Source organism: Mytilus edulis, chromosome 12 (assembly GCF_963676685.1).
Source record: "Mytilus edulis chromosome 12, xbMytEdul2.2, whole genome shotgun sequence".
NCBI classification, from domain to species: Eukaryota; Metazoa; Mollusca; class Bivalvia; order Mytilida; family Mytilidae; genus Mytilus; species Mytilus edulis.
The window spans coordinates 31,644,536-31,666,190 of NC_092355.1; the positions used below are offsets into that span (position 1 = coordinate 31,644,536).

General features: G+C 32.5%; 2 protein-coding genes across 3 annotated transcripts; one reads left to right on the forward strand and one right to left on the reverse strand.

Moving 5' to 3' along the window:
- Positions 1-2,042: 2,042 nt before the first annotated feature.
- On the reverse strand, positions 2,043-7,281 carry LOC139498253 (FMN-dependent NADPH-azoreductase-like). 2 transcript variants are annotated; one of them, XM_071286622.1, is made up of 4 exons: positions 7,219-7,281; positions 6,885-7,057; positions 5,912-6,151; positions 2,043-4,700 (listed from the first exon to the last, which is right to left on the reverse strand). In XM_071286622.1, the coding sequence occupies exons 2-4, from the start codon at positions 7,021-7,023 to the stop codon at positions 4,468-4,470; spliced, it is 612 nt and encodes a 203-aa protein (XP_071142723.1). In that variant the 5' UTR covers positions 7,024-7,057; positions 7,219-7,281; the 3' UTR covers positions 2,043-4,467. The 2 variants fall into 2 exon arrangements, with proteins under 2 accessions (XP_071142723.1, XP_071142722.1); XM_071286621.1 differs by lacking the exon at positions 7,219-7,281 and having other exon boundaries at positions 4,328-4,700; positions 6,885-7,186.
- Positions 7,282-7,323: 42 nt separating this feature from the next.
- LOC139498252 (transcription termination factor 3, mitochondrial-like) lies at positions 7,324-19,823 on the forward strand. The gene is made up of 7 exons (XM_071286620.1): positions 7,324-7,366; positions 10,729-10,893; positions 12,130-12,914; positions 14,629-14,773; positions 16,597-16,664; positions 18,559-18,649; positions 19,544-19,823. The coding sequence occupies exons 2-7, from the start codon at positions 10,734-10,736 to the stop codon at positions 19,819-19,821; spliced, it is 1,527 nt and encodes a 508-aa protein (XP_071142721.1). The 5' UTR covers positions 7,324-7,366; positions 10,729-10,733; the 3' UTR covers positions 19,822-19,823.
- Positions 19,824-21,655: the final 1,832 nt, after the last annotated feature.

Here is a 21,655-nt window from a genome sequence, read left to right on the forward strand (position 1 = left end):
TTTATGGTTCAATAAATTCAAAATAAATTATTGCCATTCATTATAAATAAATTTCTATCAAAAATAAAGCAGAAGACAGTAAATACACCAAATTTATTTATTTATTAATAAATAGTTTCTCATCCTGATTTTTTTAATAATTTCAATAGTTTCTCATCCTGATTTTTTTAATAATTTCAATAGCTTCTCATCCTGCATGAAATAATTTTTTGCCACAGAACTTTTAAACATACGACTAGGGATCAATCTGATTGTCATAAAAGAGAGGGGAAAGATACCAAAGATATATACAAACTCATACTGCTAAGTCCATGAACAACAGACAAGGTCATGGCAAAATAGTTTACCAAAAGCAAAACGAACCCAATCAAAAACTGGGGTAATCTGAGGTGCTCCAAAGGGTAAGCAGATCCTACTCCACATGTGATATCCATCAATTTACTTATAACCTTGCTCTGATCTATAGCAGATATCCACAATACAATAGATAAAAGAAGATGTGGTATATATTCCAAGTGCTTATGAGACAACTCTCCATCTAAGTCACAATTTGTACAATTAAACCATTACAGGCAGGCCTTGAGCATAGGTAATTTGTAATTGTAATGCATTGTAATATTACATTTTTTTTTATGTAATGCAAAGAAATTTGGGATGCATATTTTCTGCATTACAATGACATATAATGCAATGATTACTCTAGTTAAAAATCAATGTAATGCTTCAATAACTATACATTACTTTTCAGGACAAATTTGTAAAATACATAAAATTGAAGAATATAGTAAAATAAAAATAAAATATTATCAAAAACAAAAGAAAGAATTAAGGTGGTACCCAACACTTTCACTAAAATTAATTTGGCTCGTTTAATTTTCATAAAATTTTGACAAAGTATTTACTTTGACCCTTTGACAAAAATATAAAAAAAAAAAATATTTTGAACCAACCGTTTTGTCAGAAAAATTACACTGGTTATATAGCAATTTGACAAACACCAATTTTGATCATTGAGAAGCTTAATATTCCTTTTACAACACAACGTAATTAAAACGTTTAGCTGACATTACAGAGTTATCTCCCTGTAGTGTTAGGTACCACCTTAAATAAAATTATTGTCACAGTTAATTACTGTATTAAATCATTATAGATAGTTTGCCCTTAAAACTTTTCTTCAATGATCCATAACAAAATCCCCTAGGCTAACTAACTTTTAATCTAGCAAATGAAAAAGTGAACTGTTTTTAGTAAGAATTTTATTCTGACTTAGTAATTTCTTGTCATTGTTAAATAAGATTTTGCAAGGACAACATGGAAAATAATATATTAGACCAATTTGATTTGAATACCACCGGACACTGATGGAACATTTAAGACAACATGCAGACATTTTCCAGCATTGATATCTGGAAGTTTGAAAACATACATTAAGGTAAGAAACATACAACTTATTTAGTTGGCAAAAGGGGGGGGGGGAGAAATGATGATATTGGTTTCAGATGGACTCCTCGGGGTGCAGGAGTTTGATCTTCTTCTTCTTCTTCCGAATACGGGAGTAGACTTCTAGGTAGAAATGTAAAACTTCCCACTGCATTGAAGACTCATAGGTGGCCTTCTGCTGTTGTCTGCTCTATGTTCGGGTTGTTGTCTCTTTAACCCATTCCCCATTTCCATTCTCAATTTTATTCTGATATTTGAATAAAAATGAAAATTGGGAATATTTTTTGTGTTTGGTGATCAATGAAAAATCTTCTCAAAAAATTATTAAACAAAACTATAACAGATGAATCGGAAAAATATGAAGATGAAATTTTCATAATTCTATACACACCTTATATGTATTTTAATGAAAGAATGAATATGTCAATAAATATTTCTACATCAAACTGGTTTGGGTCCTGTTTATGCAGATTTATAGGTCAAAGTACGGTCTTCATCGGGGAGCACAGGCTTACACTGAACAGCAAGCCATAAAGGGCCCAAACTGACTAGTGTAGCACCATTCAAACATGAAATCTATATAAAAAAACGCAAAACTACAATTACGATTGGATTATTTTAATGTATAGAAAATGAACACATAGCTAAACTGTCATGACATTGTTAGTTGAAACGGAAATACATTATTCAAATAAAACTACATCTAAAGGTAAGCATACAAAAAGTAAAAAGTATATATAAAAAAAAAGAAACTAAAATATCATGAAATATATACTGTAAATTCAGAAATTTGTGTGTGCATTTAACATGCAAATGTTGATATATAGAATACAATTGAAATTGATTTAAAGATTTAGAACCTACTGTGTAAATACTATACAAATGTTGCAATTGGAATTTAATATGGGAGTTCTAATAATCTGATATGCATTCAATCATATTTTTTGTAAAACATAGAAAAAAAGTGCAAAAATTTCAAAATAAACAGCATATATAATAATAATTGTAAACTGAGTATCTATCACCAGAGATAAGATACCCTTGATGAATCTAATCACTGAGCACATTATATTTCCAAAAACCATAATTATAAAAAAATCAGATCTAACCAAACTAAAAAATTATTAAACTGGCAAAAGATTATACATATGGGCAATGATGGGAGAAAAAGAACTGAGATCTAATCAAAACTAAGTTTAAAATGGTTTTTTGCGTTACTTTTTGATTCTAGAAACTAACATCAATTGTGGTGATATATATTTGTAAATAAATGATCAATTTCATTATGTTATGAAGTTAATGATGCAAATCAAATGTAGGTTGGTGGTAAACTGTTCTGAAACCATCACATTACACATTTGATTCAGGTATCATTTTCAAATTTTTATTTCATTGAAAACATTTATCTATAAAAAAGTATCATAAAGGTTAAACAATATCAAACATTGCCTCATCACTGAAAAATATGTCAAGACATTTCATTCCACTCAAAAAATAATCCTGAGATATGTTAGTTTACACTGAAATATCTGTACATTAAAAGCACAACAAGCAAGCATTCAATATTGTTAAATATACACTCAGTTGGAATTTACTATTTAAAAAAAATCTTATTTTACAATAAACGTATTTACACTTTTGGTATTTAGCTGAATTTTGTCTCCAAATGACCTTAGATAGCCTCCAAATAACCTTTTGACATCAAGCAACAATCACTTTTAAATTGTGACGTCAAATATTTTAAAATTATGATGTCAAAGTTTACGGGAACCTGTGTGATTTTAAGTAATGGCGGACAAATTTGCATACAAGTGTAAATACGTCTATACACACAAGGCAATTCAGTCATAACAATCACTCATGGAATAGAGTAAAACATTACAAATGTCTCTTGGAAGTTTGGTATGCAACATTTTTGTCTTTTCTCAGAAAATAATCAAATTTGACTTCAGCCAATAACAAACTATTTTTTGTTCATTAACATACTGGAATATTGATTATGACAGATTTAATGTTAACGCACATCATTTACCAAAGTTGAATAAATCAATTGTTCATGTTAATTTTTTTAGTAAATGATACAGAATTCTTTTAGCTTGTCCCACTGTTATCCGGTATTACTAATATAACATTTCTTAAATAAAAAAATAATTAACAAGATCAAAATATTTTTTCTCGATTATCTCCCCTGGCATTAACAAACATGTTAATGACAGTTAACATATATATTATGCTTAGTACACTTGTTTCCATGCAAAGTCAAACCTTCATATAAAGGTTACCATTGGAACCAGAGACCCTCCTTAAAAGTGACCTTTGAATTGAGGTTCAAAATGATGGATTACCACAGCAGGAAATGAAGAGGGTTATCTCCTTTCACAAAGGTGACCTCTATAGTAGGTTCAAATGTAGATCTTAACAATAATGAAATATTTAAATAACGCTTTGCATAGCAAAAGCAAAAGAAAAGCATAAAAATTGTACAGCATAAGATCTGCAAAAATAAATTATAGCAAATAATACTGTTTTAAAATACATGAAATAATCATTTTTGTTTCTTCTATTCAAAATTGGTGTACAATCAAACTACATTTGTAATATTTCTGTAACAAGCAAAGCTTAAGATCTTGAAAGTTTCAGATAGCAGTTTTGCCAGTATGCTAGCATTTATTTCAAGCCCTATAACTATGAGACCTGTATACAAACCCCTTTTTCGCTAGTGATTTTATTTTATGATTAACAAAACTGAGTATAAAACAACATGAAGATAAATCATCATGATTAAATATGTAAAACTTAGTAAATCTATCCTCATTGAACAATATCATTTAAATTTGAAATAAAGTATCAGTGAAAAAATCAGTTAGTTTACAGTAACCAGATTTTGAAAATTAAACACATTGCACTGCAAATATTATTTAAATAATACAAAGAAACAGTAATAAAAAGGTAAACTTCAACTTTAAATCATAACAACAACAATTCATATAAAAATTTTGACTAAGTCCTATTATAGCAGACGACAGTTTATTGAGGCACTCCAGCAGTGTTCCTATGATTTTTCATGGCCGTTGTATACCAGTCTAATTGGTCCAGAAGTTTGCCTGCGCCCTTCTCCATATGGTCATTTTTCGGGACACCTTCCTCGTCCAGGGCTTTGTGAACTTCTGGAATCCCAAATATATTTGATACAGATAATGTTCCCATTTCACTGAGTAGTGGTCTCAATGCCATTGCAGCCCTCATCCCTCCATAAATACCTGAAAAAATACAGCATAAAATGTACATTGACTGGTGTCCTGTACTCTTCTATCTAACAATGTTTAGCTCTATAAGTATCTTGGGACTCAGATTCCAATATCTTCCAAGGGAGATACTCAGCTTAAAATTTACAGCAATTATACATAAAAAAAGAATAACAGGAACTACCTTAATATATTCAAATACAATATAATATGTAACTCCATTTTTGATTGGATGTCTTTTATCATCAATTCTATGGTTGAAGGTCAGGAGTACATAAATTGGTAATACATTTGTGCAAGAGCAATCAAAGTGTCTAGAATATTTACTTGTTTTATTTTGAACATTTAACTACATGTAGTGAGATGCATTGCATCTTAAATAAGTTGATTGACTGATTTGGTTTTTAACACCACTTTCTATTGGCTATTTTGTGACAGCCAAAATTATTGGTGAAGGTAGCTTAATTTTGAAATTATTGTGTATAGATATAGGAAGATGTTGTGTAAGTGCCAATGAGACAACTCTCCATCCAATTAACAATTTAAAAAAAGTAAACCATTATAGGTCAATGTACGGCCTTCAACACGGAGCCTAGGCTCACACCGAACAACAAGCTATAAGGGGCCCAAAATTACTAGTGTAAAACCATTCAAACGGGAAAACCAACGGTCTAATCTATATAAAATTAAAAAAACGAGAAACGAGAAACACGTATAAATTACATAAACAAACGACAACTACTGTACATCAGATTCCTGACTTAGGACAGGTGTGTGTATTTATTATTGAGATTTTTGAAGGACAATAAAGCAAGATTGGTTATTATGATTTCTGAAAATCTGCATACAGATATATGAATAAGATATTAGAATGCAAGTTCTTAATTATGGTGATGCTCCCTAGTCCCATCATTTACATTAATAAAAACTTTGCAACAATTTCTGAATTTAACGTATACAATAGATGGTAGAAATGCCTTTTTCTGTCAGGCCTCAAACAATCATTTGCAGCTACTGTTAGAGTAAATTTCACCATGATAAGTCAAAATACCCTAATTGTGATTTGTCAGAGGTCTCAAATAATTATTGTTACCGTCATTTATGGAAAAAAATTGACATGATTCGTCAAAATCAGTTGATTTTTTTAACGTCATACACCATTTGGTAAGATAGTCGTCACAAAGGTACCCCCACTACCATTCTTCCAATACACAATGTGTACATACCTGGAGAATAACACACTATTGCACTGGGTTTATAAGAAAATATTGATCCAGGAAAATGATCTAACATATTAGACAATGCTGGGGGTATGGAGTGGTTGTATTCCCCAGATACTATGACGAAAGCATCAGCAGCCTTGACCTTCTTCTCTGCATCCAGAAGCCATTGAGGAGCTCCTGTTCTTTCTGGTCCGTAGAAATGTACTGGCTTTTGCAAAAGAGGAAATTTCATCTCCAATGGATCTGAAATGAGATAAAACATGTGTTCAAACTTCCAAAGGTACAGTATTTATATATATATAAACATGATAAAGCATCATTTAAATTTTTTTATATTAGGTAAAATTTCCACTGCTTTTATAAGGTTGTCTAATTTTATATTTTTATGAGTAACTAAAGAAGGTGAGCAAAATCAATAGGCGATTTGGGCTTCAACTCCACCCCCTAGGATTTTACTAACTCTATGGATCTATAGGGCAATGTTGGGGTTAGAAGTGAACCATATAACTTATAGTATCTGTTTAGGGTAAGGCTCAGACCTTGTCAGTGCATCCTTATGATTTATTTTTATTTTTTATTTTTAAGTCCATCAATTGCATGAATGGTTATAGTCATTGAACATTAGATAGCATTATGTATTACAGCTCTATATATATCTAGTTTATAATGTATTTATTGAACTTTTTGTTATAGTTTTATATTTGTAGATGCAATGGTGGCCATTTCTTCAACATGTTTAAGCATATATAATTCTTTTAAAATATACTGAACAAAGTTTTTGTTTATTTTGTATTAAGTTTAAAAAACAAATGCCTTTATGGTGAAGTTTACAACAGATAAAAAACACCAAATTGTATTTGGCCCTTTAACCAATGTGATCTTAAATAACAAGCATTATAAAGATCATATCTGTATAAGTTCACAGTTCAAAGCAAAATTCAAGTGCTGTAAAAAATATAAAAACTGCTATACATACCAAACATTTCAACCTCATAGTTTCTTTTTTCAAGCTGTTTCTGCATAAATTTTGCCACACGTAATCCAACTCGATTTTCTCTAACTGTTCCTAGGAATACTATAACTTTCAATTTGCTAGCTGCTTTTGATGAAGCCATTCTGTTTTTAGTGTCTAGTTCTTTTAGATAAGCTCTGTACATACCAATATGAAAAAAAGAAGTGCTGATTCTAGACTACTAAAATTAAATATATAAGGCAATATTTATACATGCACTGCCATTTAGCTGAATCATACAGTTAAAATTCAGAACAAATTTAAATACAACAAAGCCGCTCTACTACAAACATTCCACCTTTTAACTTTGTCTTTAGTTCCTATACAAACTTGTTCTACATATTGACCAGTTGAGTTATTTCCCTTTATTTTATGTTGAGCTAAATATTGACCTTTTAAAATTATCCCCCTTTATTTTAGATCAACATGCTGAGAGAGAAAATCAGGTAATTGACATATTTACGTAACAGAGTAGTTTGAAAGAAGATTGTTGATCTTTTGAAGTAGACCTATACATTTTTAATAAAATTTTTATGACATGCTTCAAGAAGTTATAAAACCCAAATCCTTCATATATTCAAATATTATTGTAAACATGCATAAGTATGTAGATTGGTGGTCATTGGTCTGTAGTAAACAACCATGAACACAGTGCCAGTGTTGACAACAGTGCATTTCATACAAAAAAAATATGTTGTTTTAAAAGACCATACTCAGGGGTTAAGAAATTTTGTTATAGCTCACTAGCCCACGGCTAATTGGTAGCAGGATTTTACTAGCCCTGTTGGAAGAACTACTAGCCCAACAAAATTTACCTGCTAGCCCGAGTATGCCTTACAAATTCAGAGTTTACTGCAATATACAATGAATTCTATAAACTTAACAATTTTTATCCGTTGTACAGTAGATCTTTGCAAATTGGATACCCAAAACTTATGTCAGCAAAAAAATATCCCATTAGCAGATATATTCAATTAATCGATAATTGAATATTCTGTAATAATGAGTTGACCAAATCCCGAGATGGAACAAGTCTTGACCACAGCTATACATGGTTATATAAAAGAGGATTGGAGTGATTTTTATCAGATACATCATCACGTTTGTGTAAAAGAATTACCAGCTGGTTGTATGTAATGCTCATATTTGTTTTCAGTTAAACTTTTAAAGTTCTATTTATTTAAATAAATCAAATGACCTCAAATATTTATATGAATAAATATCACCTTCCAAGTTTGTGTCTTTTATAATTGTTTTATAAACGAAGTACATATACGAATATCCACATATTTAAATGTATTTATTAGGTAAGCTAATTGTGGGCTATAAATAGATAACAAACTGAGCACAGTCTCTAAACTGAAATTGTATTTGTTATAAATTTTATTACTTCAAAAATCGAATTAATTTGAATATAAATGAAGATAATCATGATTGATGAAATATTATTGCATCAAGTTTAAGTTTTCTGAAGACTGTTAATGTTTACAGGGTCTTGGTTCTGGAGGCTTCACACTGAGACTACTATAAGAGGGTGGTAAAAGGTTATTTTCGTGCAACGTGTTTTTCCATTTTTATTTCACGTGCAGCCGTGAAAAAGGTTCGTTATTCACCGTGTTTCGTGAAATCGGTAAAAAGATCAACGTGCAAGAAATTTTTAATTGTTCGATGAACGTAAAATGGCAATTTTGATTCGCGTTCTTCCGTGCAGATACCCCCCCCCTTTTTACGCCCCTCCTGTAACAGTAGTCTCAGCTTCACAGTATGTCAACAAAAATAAAATGGCGTCCGTAACATGTGCACATGTTATAAATTTATATCTGACAAAATTCAGGTTTCTGCTGTCAAAAGGGATTCACATTTATATTGCAATAAATTATTCAGAAGGAGGTACAATCAGGTTACATTATATTTCTCTGGTTGCATAATCAATGTACAATACCCCCAAATCGATATTGTAAGTACGGGATCCATCCCCGAGTTATTTGTTCTATTTTAAAACCTTTACAAAATCAGTTCAAATTCTGGGAATCCCGGATGACGTAGTCGAATCTGATTGGCTAAGATATAATAGTGATGAGGGGAGTTTCCACTTTCTATTTTGGAAACGCCAAGATTTTTTTGTTACTAGTCCGTCGGGCATATTGGGTTACAAGTTTTGGTTGCCCGAGGCCTCAATGCTGTAGTCCCGGACGTCGGGCTAGTGGATTTTTTAACCCCTGATACTGGCATACATCATGTACAAATATACTATGCGTTTAAAAATATTAAAAAATGTTAAAGAAGTTTCATTATGAACATATCTTTGATGTGGGTCTCAATGGGGTCTTACAGGATGGGGAAAACTTGCCAATTGGGAAACTACAATGTATTCCCTAAACAGTGGCGGATCCAGAACTTTTCCTAAGGGGGGGGGGGGCCCGCTGACTGACCTAAGGGGGGGGGGGGGGGGGCCCGCTCCAGTCATGCTTCATAATTCCCTATATAATCAACCAAATTTTTCCCATGAAAGGGGGGGCCAGGGCCCCCACCAGGCCCCCACCGGGACCCCCACCGGGACCCCCAGGATCCGCCTATGCTAAATGAGTAACTATCCTTCATTTGAGTAATCATTTGATAGTGCTAAAGACAAACATTTCTTAAAATGGGCCTTTTTACTTAGACCTGTTAAAATGGTAAACATTTATAGAAAATGGAACAACTAGTACTTCTTTCAGAGAACTATAGTTTTATAATGGGTCTTTTAAAAAGTTAGAAGCCTTGAAAATTATCAATTTTTCTAAGTTTTCATAGGCTTGTAACTTCTCAGTAAATCAGACAGGTGGATTAATCTTTTGAAAAATTTGCTGCTTTTTCATGAATTTATATATGTGTCAATTTAAGAAAAAGACTTGGTTAAGAAAATTTTGTTTTTTAGCACTACCAAGTGATTACCAAAATGAGGGATTATGTCCCCAACCTGTCTAAGAGTGACACAGGATTGCTGATTTTTTTGTAAGTGTGACACATGAAAGTCAATATAAATTATTAGATTATTGTGTCGTGAAAATGGTAAATGAAGTCTAGCGTGACATGGGAAATTACAAAAAAGGAGAATTGCTTATGTACATAGTGTAAGCGGGATACAGGAATCTGACAAAACAGTAAGCAGGATCAGGGATCTGTCAGAACCCCCCAATGAGACCCCCTTTTATATTTTAATCTTAGGAATGTCAGGGGTGGAAAATGGTCTATGAATCGACTATTGGCTCAGTGTTAGGTTAAGTAATCAGAAATTATTGCGGCCGACACACTGCAAAAGCTAATAAACACGATAAACAGGGCTTGTAGTCCAAATAATTATGACGTCATGAAAGGTATATTTTTTTAGGGTGTCAAAGCAAAAAAATAAAATAACCTTTCAAGACTTCATTATTTATAGGACTAGAGGGCTTGAATCTTTCAAGGCTTATTTAAATGTTCGACTTCCCCACTTTGTCTTGGTTTTGGGCAATTGCAACTTGTTTACTGTTAAGGGTCATCACAACAAATGGACAAAAATGGCTGTATTTACACCTCGAAAACTATTCTGAGTACAGTCAAACATGTGCAGCTTGAAAACTTTTAAGGCCTGGTATTAACTAGATATTAGAACAAGCTGTTTAAAAAAAGATAACTACACTTACTCAGTTTGATTGAAATAAGTGAAGTCACATTTTCAGTTTAAATGGGAAGTTGTTTCTTCAATAAAATTGAGAATGCAAACTGGGAATATGTGAAAGAGATATTAGATAAATAATTTAATTTATATTTCCTTTATTCATTACAGGTGAAATGTTGTCAAAGAGAATTGTGGCATGTTTGTACCGTGGTATATTGCAGAGAGGTCAAAGTAATGTCCCACTGTATTGTTGCCATAGACACACATGTGTGAGGTCAATGTCAAGTAATGTCAAGGCTGAGGATATTACAAGTGGTACTCTGAAAAACCCAGGTAGTTCAGGAACAATAATCATGAATAGGGAGCAAACATTTACTTACTTCAAAATGGGTGAACGTTTGTATAGAAGCCACATAAAATCTGTGAAAAAAACGTCTAAAATTTGTCTAAAGATCATGAAAATGTATAAAATAACCGAGGCCTAAAATATCATGAATGAAATGAAGGGATTAAATAATTTCCAATGACTTGCATTATCATGATTATATAAATGGTACACACCTGAAATGGATAAACATGAACTTGAATACTAGTAATTCTTTCTTTTTATACCCCCGCTTTATAAAAGGGGGGGTATACTGTTTTACCTCTGTCTGTCAGTCCGTCCGTCCATCAGTCCATCCGTCCATCAGTCCGTCCGTCAGTCAGTCACTCCGTCCCATGAAACTTTCGTCACATTTTTCTCAGGAACTACACATCCACCCTTTCTGTAATTTGGTATCAACATTTATATATGTCAGCCATACCGTGTGATGCGTTTTCAGATTCATCACTTGACAACTTCCTGTTTACCGAACACTTGTCTGATTTTACACATGATAGCCAAGTTGAAAATTTTCGTCACATTTTTCTCAGGAACTACAATACAAGGATTTCTGAAATTTGGTTTCAGGATTTATATAAGTCAGCTATACCGTGTGATGCGTTTTCAGATTCATCACTCGACAACTTCCTGTTTACCGAACACTTGTATGATTTTACACATGATAACCAAGTTGAAAATTTTCGTCACATTTTTCTCAGGAACTACAATACAAGGATTTCTGAAATTTGGTTTCAGGATTTTTATAAGTCAGCTATACCGTGTGATGCGTTTTCAGATTCATCACTCGACAACTTCCTGTTTACCGAACACTTGCATATTTTTACACTATTAATATTATCCACTTGCGGCGGGGGTATCATCAGTGAGCAGTAGCTCGCAGTTTCCCTTGTTATGCCTCCTTTTGGGGCAATATGTTTTTCCGTCTGTGCATCCATCCATTTGTCCATCTGTCTGTCAGTCTTCAAGTTTTTATTCAAGGTATTTTTTGATGAAGTTGAAATCCAATCAACTTGAAGCTTAGTACACATTATGTTCCTTATGATATGGTCTTTCTATTTTTAATGCCAAATAATAGTTTTGACCCCAATTTCACTGTCCAATGAACATAGTAAATGATAGTGCAAGTGGGGAATCCATGCACTATGGACTCATTCTAATTCTAATTTAAAATATGATGTTTTCAGAAAATGAAAATGGTGAAGTTGGTGTATTCACTATACCAAAAGATAATCATATCTCTGGTATGACGATAGACATTAAGAAACCAGGTCAATATTTAACTAATCACCATGATAACACAGATGATGTAACAACAAACCAAACTATAATTAATATGTGTGATACAGAAAATGTAATTACAGATCAATTGACGCAAACTGGAAGTGAAGACCTCGATTCAAACCTTTCAAGGTCAACAATTCATAAAGAACATCAAGGTCAAAGTGTTCTGACCACTAGTACAAATGAATATTCAATATCTACTGAGGATGGAGGACAGAGGAATGATATGGATCGGGAAAATACACTAATTTCAATTCAGGATCAACATGATCTGATCATCAATACAAGTGAATATTCAATATCTACTGAGGATAGAGGACAGAGGAATGATATGGATCAGGAAAATAAAATAATTTCAGTTCAGGATCAACATCCTATGCAAGATAGATCTGTAGATTTGGATTTTCCCAGTATTCCTAGAGGACAAAAGAAAATATATGAACCAATTTACCATTTAGCTCCACTTGTGAAAGAATCATTGGTGTTGTCAAATCTTGTCATGCTTGGTGTCAGCTTGGCAGAGATAGAAAAACAAGGGGCTGCAGATATGCTGGTTCAACTGAATTATGAAAACGACGTGCAGCCAATGTTACTTTTCTTAAAAGAGATCGGTGTGGCTGATGCTGACCTCTGTAGGGTCATTACCAAAAATCCTTTCTTGTTTAAAGCTGAAATAACAGACTTAAAGGTACATTTACAGCAAAATACAGTGAGTTGGTAGGTAAAGGTAATATCTTTCACTAGTTTGCTTGCTAGCTGAACCATGAACCAGGTAAGGTATACTACCCTTCTTTTAGAGTAGTCTACTCTAGTCCAGATCGGTTATCTGTAGAATTAGTCTATTCTTAAAGGAAGGCAGTATACTAATTAATGACTACTCAGTTCAGCTAACAAGCAAGCTAGTCAAAGATATTTTCGTTACCTAATACAAATGTACCTACACACTCAATGTAATATGCTGTACAAGGATAGATGTATGTTGATTTGTTGATGTGTTTTAAAAAATTTTGAGATCCTATAATGGTATGATGTCGTCTGTTGGTTTCCGGACAATAACTTTAGTTTAAGGGAATAGATCGTTATGAAACTTTTTCAGAAGGTTCAATACCACAAAAGGAAGGTTGGGATCGATTTTGGGGATGATGGTCCCAACCCTTTAGAAAGTAGGGGCCCTACAAGGGCCCAAAACAAACATTTTTCTAGTTTAAGGATAATAACTTGTGTATAAGTATTACAATTGCTCTGAAATTGTACCACAATGTTTAAAACCACAAGTAGACGGTTTGGATTCATTTATGGGGTTATGGGTCCAAAGTTTAGGAATTGAGGACCAAAAGGGGCCAAAAACAAGCATTTTTCTAGTTTCCAGACAATAACTTGTGTGTCATTGCATGGATCTCTCTAAAATGATACTACAATGTTCCATATAACAAAGGGAAGGCTGGGATTAAGTTTTGGATTAATTGCCCAAAATGTGTATACATAGCAATTAGGGGACAAAAAATGGCCAAAAAGAAGCATGTTTCTAGTTTCCAAACAATAACTTGTGTTTAAGTGTATGGATCACTCTGAAACAGTACTACAAGGTTCAATACTACAAATGGAAAGAATGGGATTGAGTTTAAGGGTTAAAGGGGGTTTCAATAAGTTGGGGGGGATTTCTGTTTACAATTTTTTTAAAGGATTCCTTTTTTTTTCAAAATTTTTCAAATTTCAAATTTTGAAAAGTTTCAAGAAGAAATCTTCAATAGCACAGTATTGTGCAATAGATTTGTTAGATCTTCATTTGATCTTTGACCACATTTATTTTGTGACAAAAACCTTTATCATGTCAAAAATTCGATCACAATTCAAATTCAGACAGTATCAAGCTTGAATATTGTGACCAAATTTGCCCCAACCATTTAGGGTTCGACCCATGCGGAGCACCTGGTTAAATTTGAATTGGTAATATAAGTCGGAAGTGCATTAGCTATGGAACAAAATAAGCTTAAAATATTGAAAGGTTATGGAGCTCTTTTCAAGATATTTGAGTTTTAAAAAATGGCGGGAAAATGCTGACTTGGACTTTTACCTTTTATTTGCATATAAGTATTGATTGGGTCTCAAATCATAAGAAAAGAAATCAAGAATCTGCTGAAATTTTGGTAAAATGACCTTTTATGAGCCATTGAAGAAATATATGAAAAGAAACATGGGTGTTATCATGGTTATGGGGCAAAATATTTGACCCTGTCATATCTGTATTGAAGGAAAAAAACCAAGGATGCAGAACATTTGACACAAATTCCTAAACCTCGCCTAAGTACATCCTTAGGCTAATAATATTAAATAAAAAACAATTGTGACAGATGGCAACTAACTTTTTTACATGTATAAATTTACTCAATTTTTTTTTCTAGGTTAGAATAAATTATCTTCGTTCAAAGAGATTTTCTAAAGTTAATATCGCCTCAATAGTTACAAGAAATTCAAAGGCTTTATCACTGACCGTAGAACAGCTGGATGGCCAGTTAGGATTCTATCAAAAACAGTTTAAACTTTCAGGTAGGAACAAATATTTAGTGTCTTTTTGTCTGCCTATACTATCCATCACATGCATTCTTGTAAAAATTTCAAGAACAAGAAATGAAAAACATTTATGAAACACATTTATAGACTGTTTTTGCTATGAAGTGTTTTCTTTTACTGTGGATTCATAATTAATCATGAGGTACTCATTTTAATGGATTTTTTTGGTAAAAGTAACTATGATTTAAAATGTTCAAACTAATGTAGTTGTTTTATAGGCTAATGTCATTACACTTCTTTTGGAATCAAATACTGTGGATTCATTGATATTCATGGATACCAATTTTCATGGATTTTGTGGGAACAGGAGAACCACCAATTTAAACGTTCAAAGAAATACAAAGGAATGTATGCAAACTTTTCCAAAACCAAGAATTTGAATAGCAATGAATATGCAAACTTTTCCAAAACCAAGAATTTGAATAACCATGAATATGCAAACTTTTCCAAAACCAAGAATTTGAATAGCCATGACATCTTATCTTATACGTTCAGGTATTTCACATCCAAAATTTTATGGAAATATTCTTTATAAAGCACAAAAATGTCAGTATTCTCCTCAGAAACTAACAAAACCTTTAAATAGACTTATTAAAAGGGGATATAGTTACGATACTGTTGTCAGGTCATTAAAGATTGCATATTTTGGCTTTAACATTGATTCACTGATAGGGTCTTTGCATCGGAACTAAACACATTTATTTCTAAAAAAACAGTTGTTGGCATGACACGGGTTATGTTCTTCTCATATATTTTATGATAGTATGATACTAAACCCCTAACGGGAGGGATTGTACCTGATATTCATATGATGAAGACATAATCTTTCAATCAGTTTAATTGAGGTCTGGAGCTGGCATGTCAGTTAACTGCTAGTAGTCTGTTGTTATTTATGTATTATTGTCATTTTATTTATTTTCTTTTGTTACATCTTTTGACATCAGACTCGGACTTCTCTTGAACTGAATTTTAATGTGCGTATTGTTATTCTTTTACTTTTCTACATTGGCTAGAGGTATAGGGGGAGGGTTGAAATCTAATAAACATGTTTAACCCCGCCGCAATTTTGCGCCTGTCCCAAGTCAGGAGCCTCTGGCCTTTGTTAGTCTTGTATGATTTTAATTTTTAGTTTCTTGTGTATAATTCGGAGTTTAGTATGACGTCCATTATCACTGTACTATTATGCATATTTTAGGGGCCAGCTGTAGGACACCTACGGGTGCGGGAATTCTCGCTACATTGAAGACCCATTGGTTGCCTTCGGCTGTTGTTTGCTCTATGGTCGGGTGGTTGTCGCTTTGACATATTCACCATTTCCTTTCTCAATTTTATGAATATGCAAACTTTTCCAAAACCAAGAATTTGAATATCCATGAATATGCAAACTTTTCCAAAACCAAGAATTTGAATAGCCATGAATATGCAAACTTTTCCAAAACCAAGAATTTGAATATCCATGAATATGCAAACTTTTCCAAAACCAAGAATTTGAATAGCCATGAATATGCAAACTTTTCCAAAACCAAGAATTTGAATATCCATGAATATGCAAACTTTTCCAAAATCAAGAATTTGAATAGCCATGAATATGCAAACTTTTCCAAAACCAAGAATTTGAATATCCATAAATATGCAAGTTTTCCTCAATCCATGAAAATTTGTTGCCACTAAAATGAATAAATTGACAGTATACACATACAAGAAAATTAAATTTTTATTCCAATTCACAAATATTGATATCCACCAAAAAAATGAATACTATATATGTATGTAAATAATGAGTATGTGTTCCATTTCAGGTAGTGAGGTGCGACAGTCAATGACTAAGTGTCCTAAGTTGATTACACAGAAAAGATTCAGAGTACAGGTACAGTGTTAATTATCAAGAAAATAAAAAAAAGGGGGGGGGGGGGGGGGGGTATATATGTCAATAAGAAAGCAACCCAAGAATAAAACCAACTAAATGGCATATAGAGAGCAACGTATAGTCTTCAATAATAGACTGATGTCTGAACAAATCTTCAAGCTCATTATTGTCAAAAGTTTTCACTTGTAAATTGAACCAGATTAAATTATAATTCTTTATACCAGGGTATAATTGATCTGCAATTAAAAAGCTTACTTAGTTTGTCATTTTCTTAGCTTAAAAAAATAGTATATATTTGTTTTTATACGACCGCAAAAATTTTAATTTTTCATCGTATATTGCTATCACGTTGGCGTCGTCGTCGTCGTTTTGACACAAGGTTTATGACCACAAAAGGAAGGTTGGGATTGATTTTGGGAGTTGTGGGTTCCAACAGTTTAGAAATTAGGGGCCAAAAAAGGGCCCAAATAAGCATTATTCTTGGTTTTCGCACAATAACTTTAGTATAAGAAAATAAAAATCAATGCAATTTAAACACAAGGTTTATGACCACAAAAGGAAGGTTGGGATTGATTTTGGGAGTTTAGGAATAAGGGACCCAAAGGGTCCAAAATTAAACTTTGTTTGATTTCATCAAAAATTGAATAATTGGGGTTCTTTGATATGCCGAATCTAACTGTGTATGTAGATTCTTAATTTTTGGTCCCGTTTTCAAATTGGTCTACATTAAGGTCCAAAGGGTCCAAAATTAAACTTTGTTTGATTTTGACAAAAATTGAATTCTTGGGGTTCTTTGATATGCTGAATCTAAAAATGTACTTACATTTTTGATTATTGGCCCAGTTTTCAAGTTGGTCCAAATCGCGGTCCAAAATTAAACTTTGTTTGATTTCATCAAAAATTGAATAATTGGGGTTCTTTGATATGCCGATTCTAACTGTGTATGTAGATTCTTAATTTATGGTCTCGTTTTCAAATTGGTCAACATAAAGGTCCAAAGGGTCCAAAATTAAACTTAGCTTGATTTTAACAAAAAATGAATTCTTGGGCTTCTTTGATATGCTGAATCTAAACATGTACTTAGATTGTTGATTATGGGCCCAGTTTTCAAGTTGGTCCAAATCAGGATCCAAAATTATTATATTAAGTATTGTGCAATAGCAAGAAATTTTCAATTGCAGAGTATTCAGCAATAGCAAGAAATCTTAAATTGCACAGTATTGTGCAATAGCAAGAAATTTTCAATTACACAGTAATGAGCAATAGCAAGAAATCTTCAATTGCACAGTATTGTGCAATAGCAAATATTTTCAATTGCACAGTATTGTGCAATAGCAAATATTTTTAATTGCACAGTATTGGGCAATAGCAAGAAATATCTAATTGCACAATATTGTGCAATAGCAAGAAATTTTCAATTGATTGGAGTGATCTTTCTTTGTCCTTGATAGTAGTTGAATCAACTTAAATCATTGTTTTATACAATATACAATGTATATTCACTTTTACTACCAACTGATAAATTAAAACAATCTTTACCATTCAGTGATAATAAGCACTTTTTTTACATTTTAATATTTTATGATGTATTTAAATGAGTAGTTATTGCTATTTCTTCAATTTTTTTGAGAGGATTAATATTCAACAGCATAGTAAATTGCTCAAAGGCAAAACAAACATTTTAAGTTCATTAGACCACATTCATTCTGTGTCAGAAACCTATGCTGTGTCAACTATTTAATCACAGTCCAAATTTAGACCTGAATCCAGCTTGAAAGTTGTGTCCATACTTGCCCCAACCGTTCAGGGTCCAACCTCTGCGGTCGTATAAAGCTGCGCCCTGCGGAGCATCTGGTTGCATCTTGATCTTTGTTTTAAACTGTATTTTTTACAGGCAATCAAGGAGGACTTATTAGATATACTTGGTTTCACTCAGAGCGAGGTGAAGAAGATGTTTATGTTAAGTCCTAATATACTTCTTACACGTAAGTTTTACAATACAATGGTAGATATCAATGTGTAAATAGCAGAGGCAGATTTAGGGGGGGGGGCCGGCCCCCCCCCTTCTTTGGGAAAAAATTTGGTTGCTTATAAAGGGAATCACTGAAGCGTGACTGGAGTGGGCCCCCCCTTAGGCAGTCAGTGGGCCCCCACTTAGGAAAATTTCTAGATCCGCCAGTGAATAGAATGATCATTTAACATAACTGACATAACTGACATTACAGATAAGGTACTGGTAGTTGGAAGGTGAGGGAATTACTAAAAATCATGGTGAATTGTATATAATAAAATTGACCAAATAGCTATTAGCAGATACAAGTGAAGGCCACCAATGGGTCTTCAATATAGTGAGAAAATCCAACACACAGAGGCATGCTTCAACTGGCCCCATAAACAAAAATGTGGACTAGTTCAGTGATTATGGACGTCATAATAAACTAAGAATTATATATAAAAGAAACTAAAATTAAAATCATGCAAGACTTGTACACTAACAAAAGCCAGAGGCTTCAGACTTGGAACAGGCGCAAAAATGCAGAAAAACAGGGTTCTATAGAGATCTTACTTTTCTTCGTTTAAAAAAACGGAACAAAGGTTCTGTTTAGACAGATTTTAAATACTGTAAATTCGAAAATTATTGCATGCATTTATTATTGCGATTGGTATTAGACTTAAATGCGATTTCAATTTTTACGATTTTGGAGAAAAATCCTGTTGAATTCATATGAAATATTTCAAAATGTGAGTTTAAATTATTCCATTTACAACTCTCACATTTTTCACAATAATTAAAATCGCAATTATTTCTGAATTCTTTATTAGTTTGGTACCAAACATTATGGAGCTATCACATTGATTATAAATCATTGTCATTTCAGATATAAAACAACTTAGTGCTAATTTTGACTATTTACACAACGTTATGGGACTATCACACAAGGACGTTCTTATGTGGCCACAGATTTTCCAAACCATCACAGATAGATTAAAACGTAGGCATCAGTTCTTAGCTAGTTTGGGAAGAGACCAGTATGACCCTAAAAAGGAGAATTTTGTCTCCTTACATGATCTTGTTTCTGGTACAGATAAATTTTTCAGTGAAAATGTAGCAAAGTCAACAATAGAGTTACATGATAATTTTATTAAAACTTTATGAAATATTGGTGTTAATTTTATTAAATTTTATAATTTCGTTACATGTATAATTCATTATACAGTAATACATTATTTTGATTGGCTTCATTTTGAAGTTAACCTTTATTTAAGAATTGAATGCTTCTTTTTGTATGAAGCGCAGAAGTGCTTCATTCTAAAAATGTGCGCATGTTCAATGCTTTTACAACCCTATGAAATTACAAAAAGAAGCATTCAATACTTATAATTACATTTTTAAGCTATGATCATGATAACATGATTTCTATCAAGTTTTTCTTTAACTAACCTGTGCACTTAATTGTGGGAACTCATGTCATCATGAATAACAACAACAACAACAACAACAACAATACTTTATTTTAAGAGGGTTACACAGTTAGCTATATAACTAATCTTCCCTGAGGCCCTCGTAATGAAAAATCAAACAAAACACAAACATATACTAGTACATTGCATACATACATTAGCATAAAAAGTCAAGTGTGATAATAATGTTCAATACAACTTGATAAAATGTGATGAAAAAATAAACATGATGACATGATCAGTTTTTTATATTATTTATACAGCTAGGTTGATTTCAATAAATGATCTGTTATTTTGTATTTGAAAGAATTAATATTTGTAATATTTCTTAACGGTATTGGCAAATTATTCCACAAGAATGGTCCAGAATACATAAAAGATTTTTTGAATAATTCTGTTTTTGGTTTAGGGAGTATGAGGTTTCCTTGAACAGCATTTCTCAAGGGGTACGGATTTCTGTCTGAAACATAATGAAACTTGTTAGTAAGATATGATGGGGCATCATTATTAATACACTTAAATGTCATCACTAACTTATGATATTTTATTCTCTGTTCAACTGTCATCCAGTTTAAGTGTTTGAATAAGGGTGCAGAAGGAGCGAATGGGTCTGTTTCTAGTATTAATCTAGCAGCCCTCTTTTGTAATTTTAATATCCTTTTTAAACCCTCACTGCTACAACTACTCCACACTATACAACAATAATCAATAAGTGGCAAGATATAACCATTATAGAATAATTTTCTGCAGTCTAGATTTAGAAATTTTTTAATCTTTAATAGTAGATATAGTCTAGATGATATTTTTGAGCAGATCAAGTCAATTTGGGTTGTCCATGTGAGGGAAGGGTCAATTTTAATGCCTAAAAGACTTTCGCATGTGGAAGATTGTATCACTTGATTGTTAATAGTTAAACAACTCTCATTGTAATGTGGCATTGCTCTTTGCTTCGTTCCAATAATCATATATTTTGTTTTATTTTTATTGATGAACATATTGTTATCATTGCACCATGCCTCTACACCATGTAAATCTTCTTGTACCTTTGACTGAAGAGTTTGATAACAATTACCAGAAAGATGTACGGTTGAATCATCGGCATATAAATCAGTGCAACAATTTTTCATATAAATAGGAAGGTCGTTGATGTATAATATAAACAGAAGGGGGCCTAATATGGAGCCTTGGGGTACACCATACTTGATATGAAGTTTTTCAGAATGAGCATTACCAATTTGTACTTGTTGAGTTCTTTCATTCAAATACGATTGAAAAAAAGAAACAGCAGTATTATCAAATCCATAAATTTCAAGTTTTTTACAGAGGATATCATGATCTACTACATCAAAAGCTTTCTTAAAATCCAACAGGACTGCTAAGTTGATATTACCATCATTCATATCCTGTATCCATTTATCTATGATATTGATAAGGGCAGTTTGGCAAGAGTGTTCTTGTCGAGAATGTTACATTTCAATGTGTTACGAATGTTAATTTCAGAAGGACACAAGATTGCTGTTAGCCAATCA

What these genes read in the sequence shown, in the direction of transcription:
- LOC139498253 (XM_071286621.1), bottom strand. Translation starts at nt 7,065, where the DNA reads ATGTACAGAGCTTATCTAAAAGAACTAGACACTAAAAACAGAATGGCT. An exon ending in CTATGAGGTTGAAATGTTTG is followed by an intron (nt 6,152 to 6,884) that starts GTATGTATAGCA and finishes ATCTCATTTCAG; the next exon opens with ATCCATTGGAGATGAAATTT. An exon ending in AATAGTGTGTTATTCTCCAG is followed by an intron (nt 4,701 to 5,911) that starts GTATGTACACAT and finishes GTATTTTTTCAG; the next exon opens with GTATTTATGGAGGGATGAGG.
- LOC139498252 (XM_071286620.1), top strand. Translation starts at nt 10,734, where the DNA reads ATGTTGTCAAAGAGAATTGTGGCATGTTTGTACCGTGGTATATTGCAG. An exon ending in AAAACAGTTTAAACTTTCAG is followed by an intron (nt 14,774 to 16,596) that starts GTAGGAACAAAT and finishes GTTCCATTTCAG; the next exon opens with GTAGTGAGGTGCGACAGTCA. An exon ending in TCCTAATATACTTCTTACAC is followed by an intron (nt 18,650 to 19,543) that starts GTAAGTTTTACA and finishes TTGTCATTTCAG; the next exon opens with ATATAAAACAACTTAGTGCT.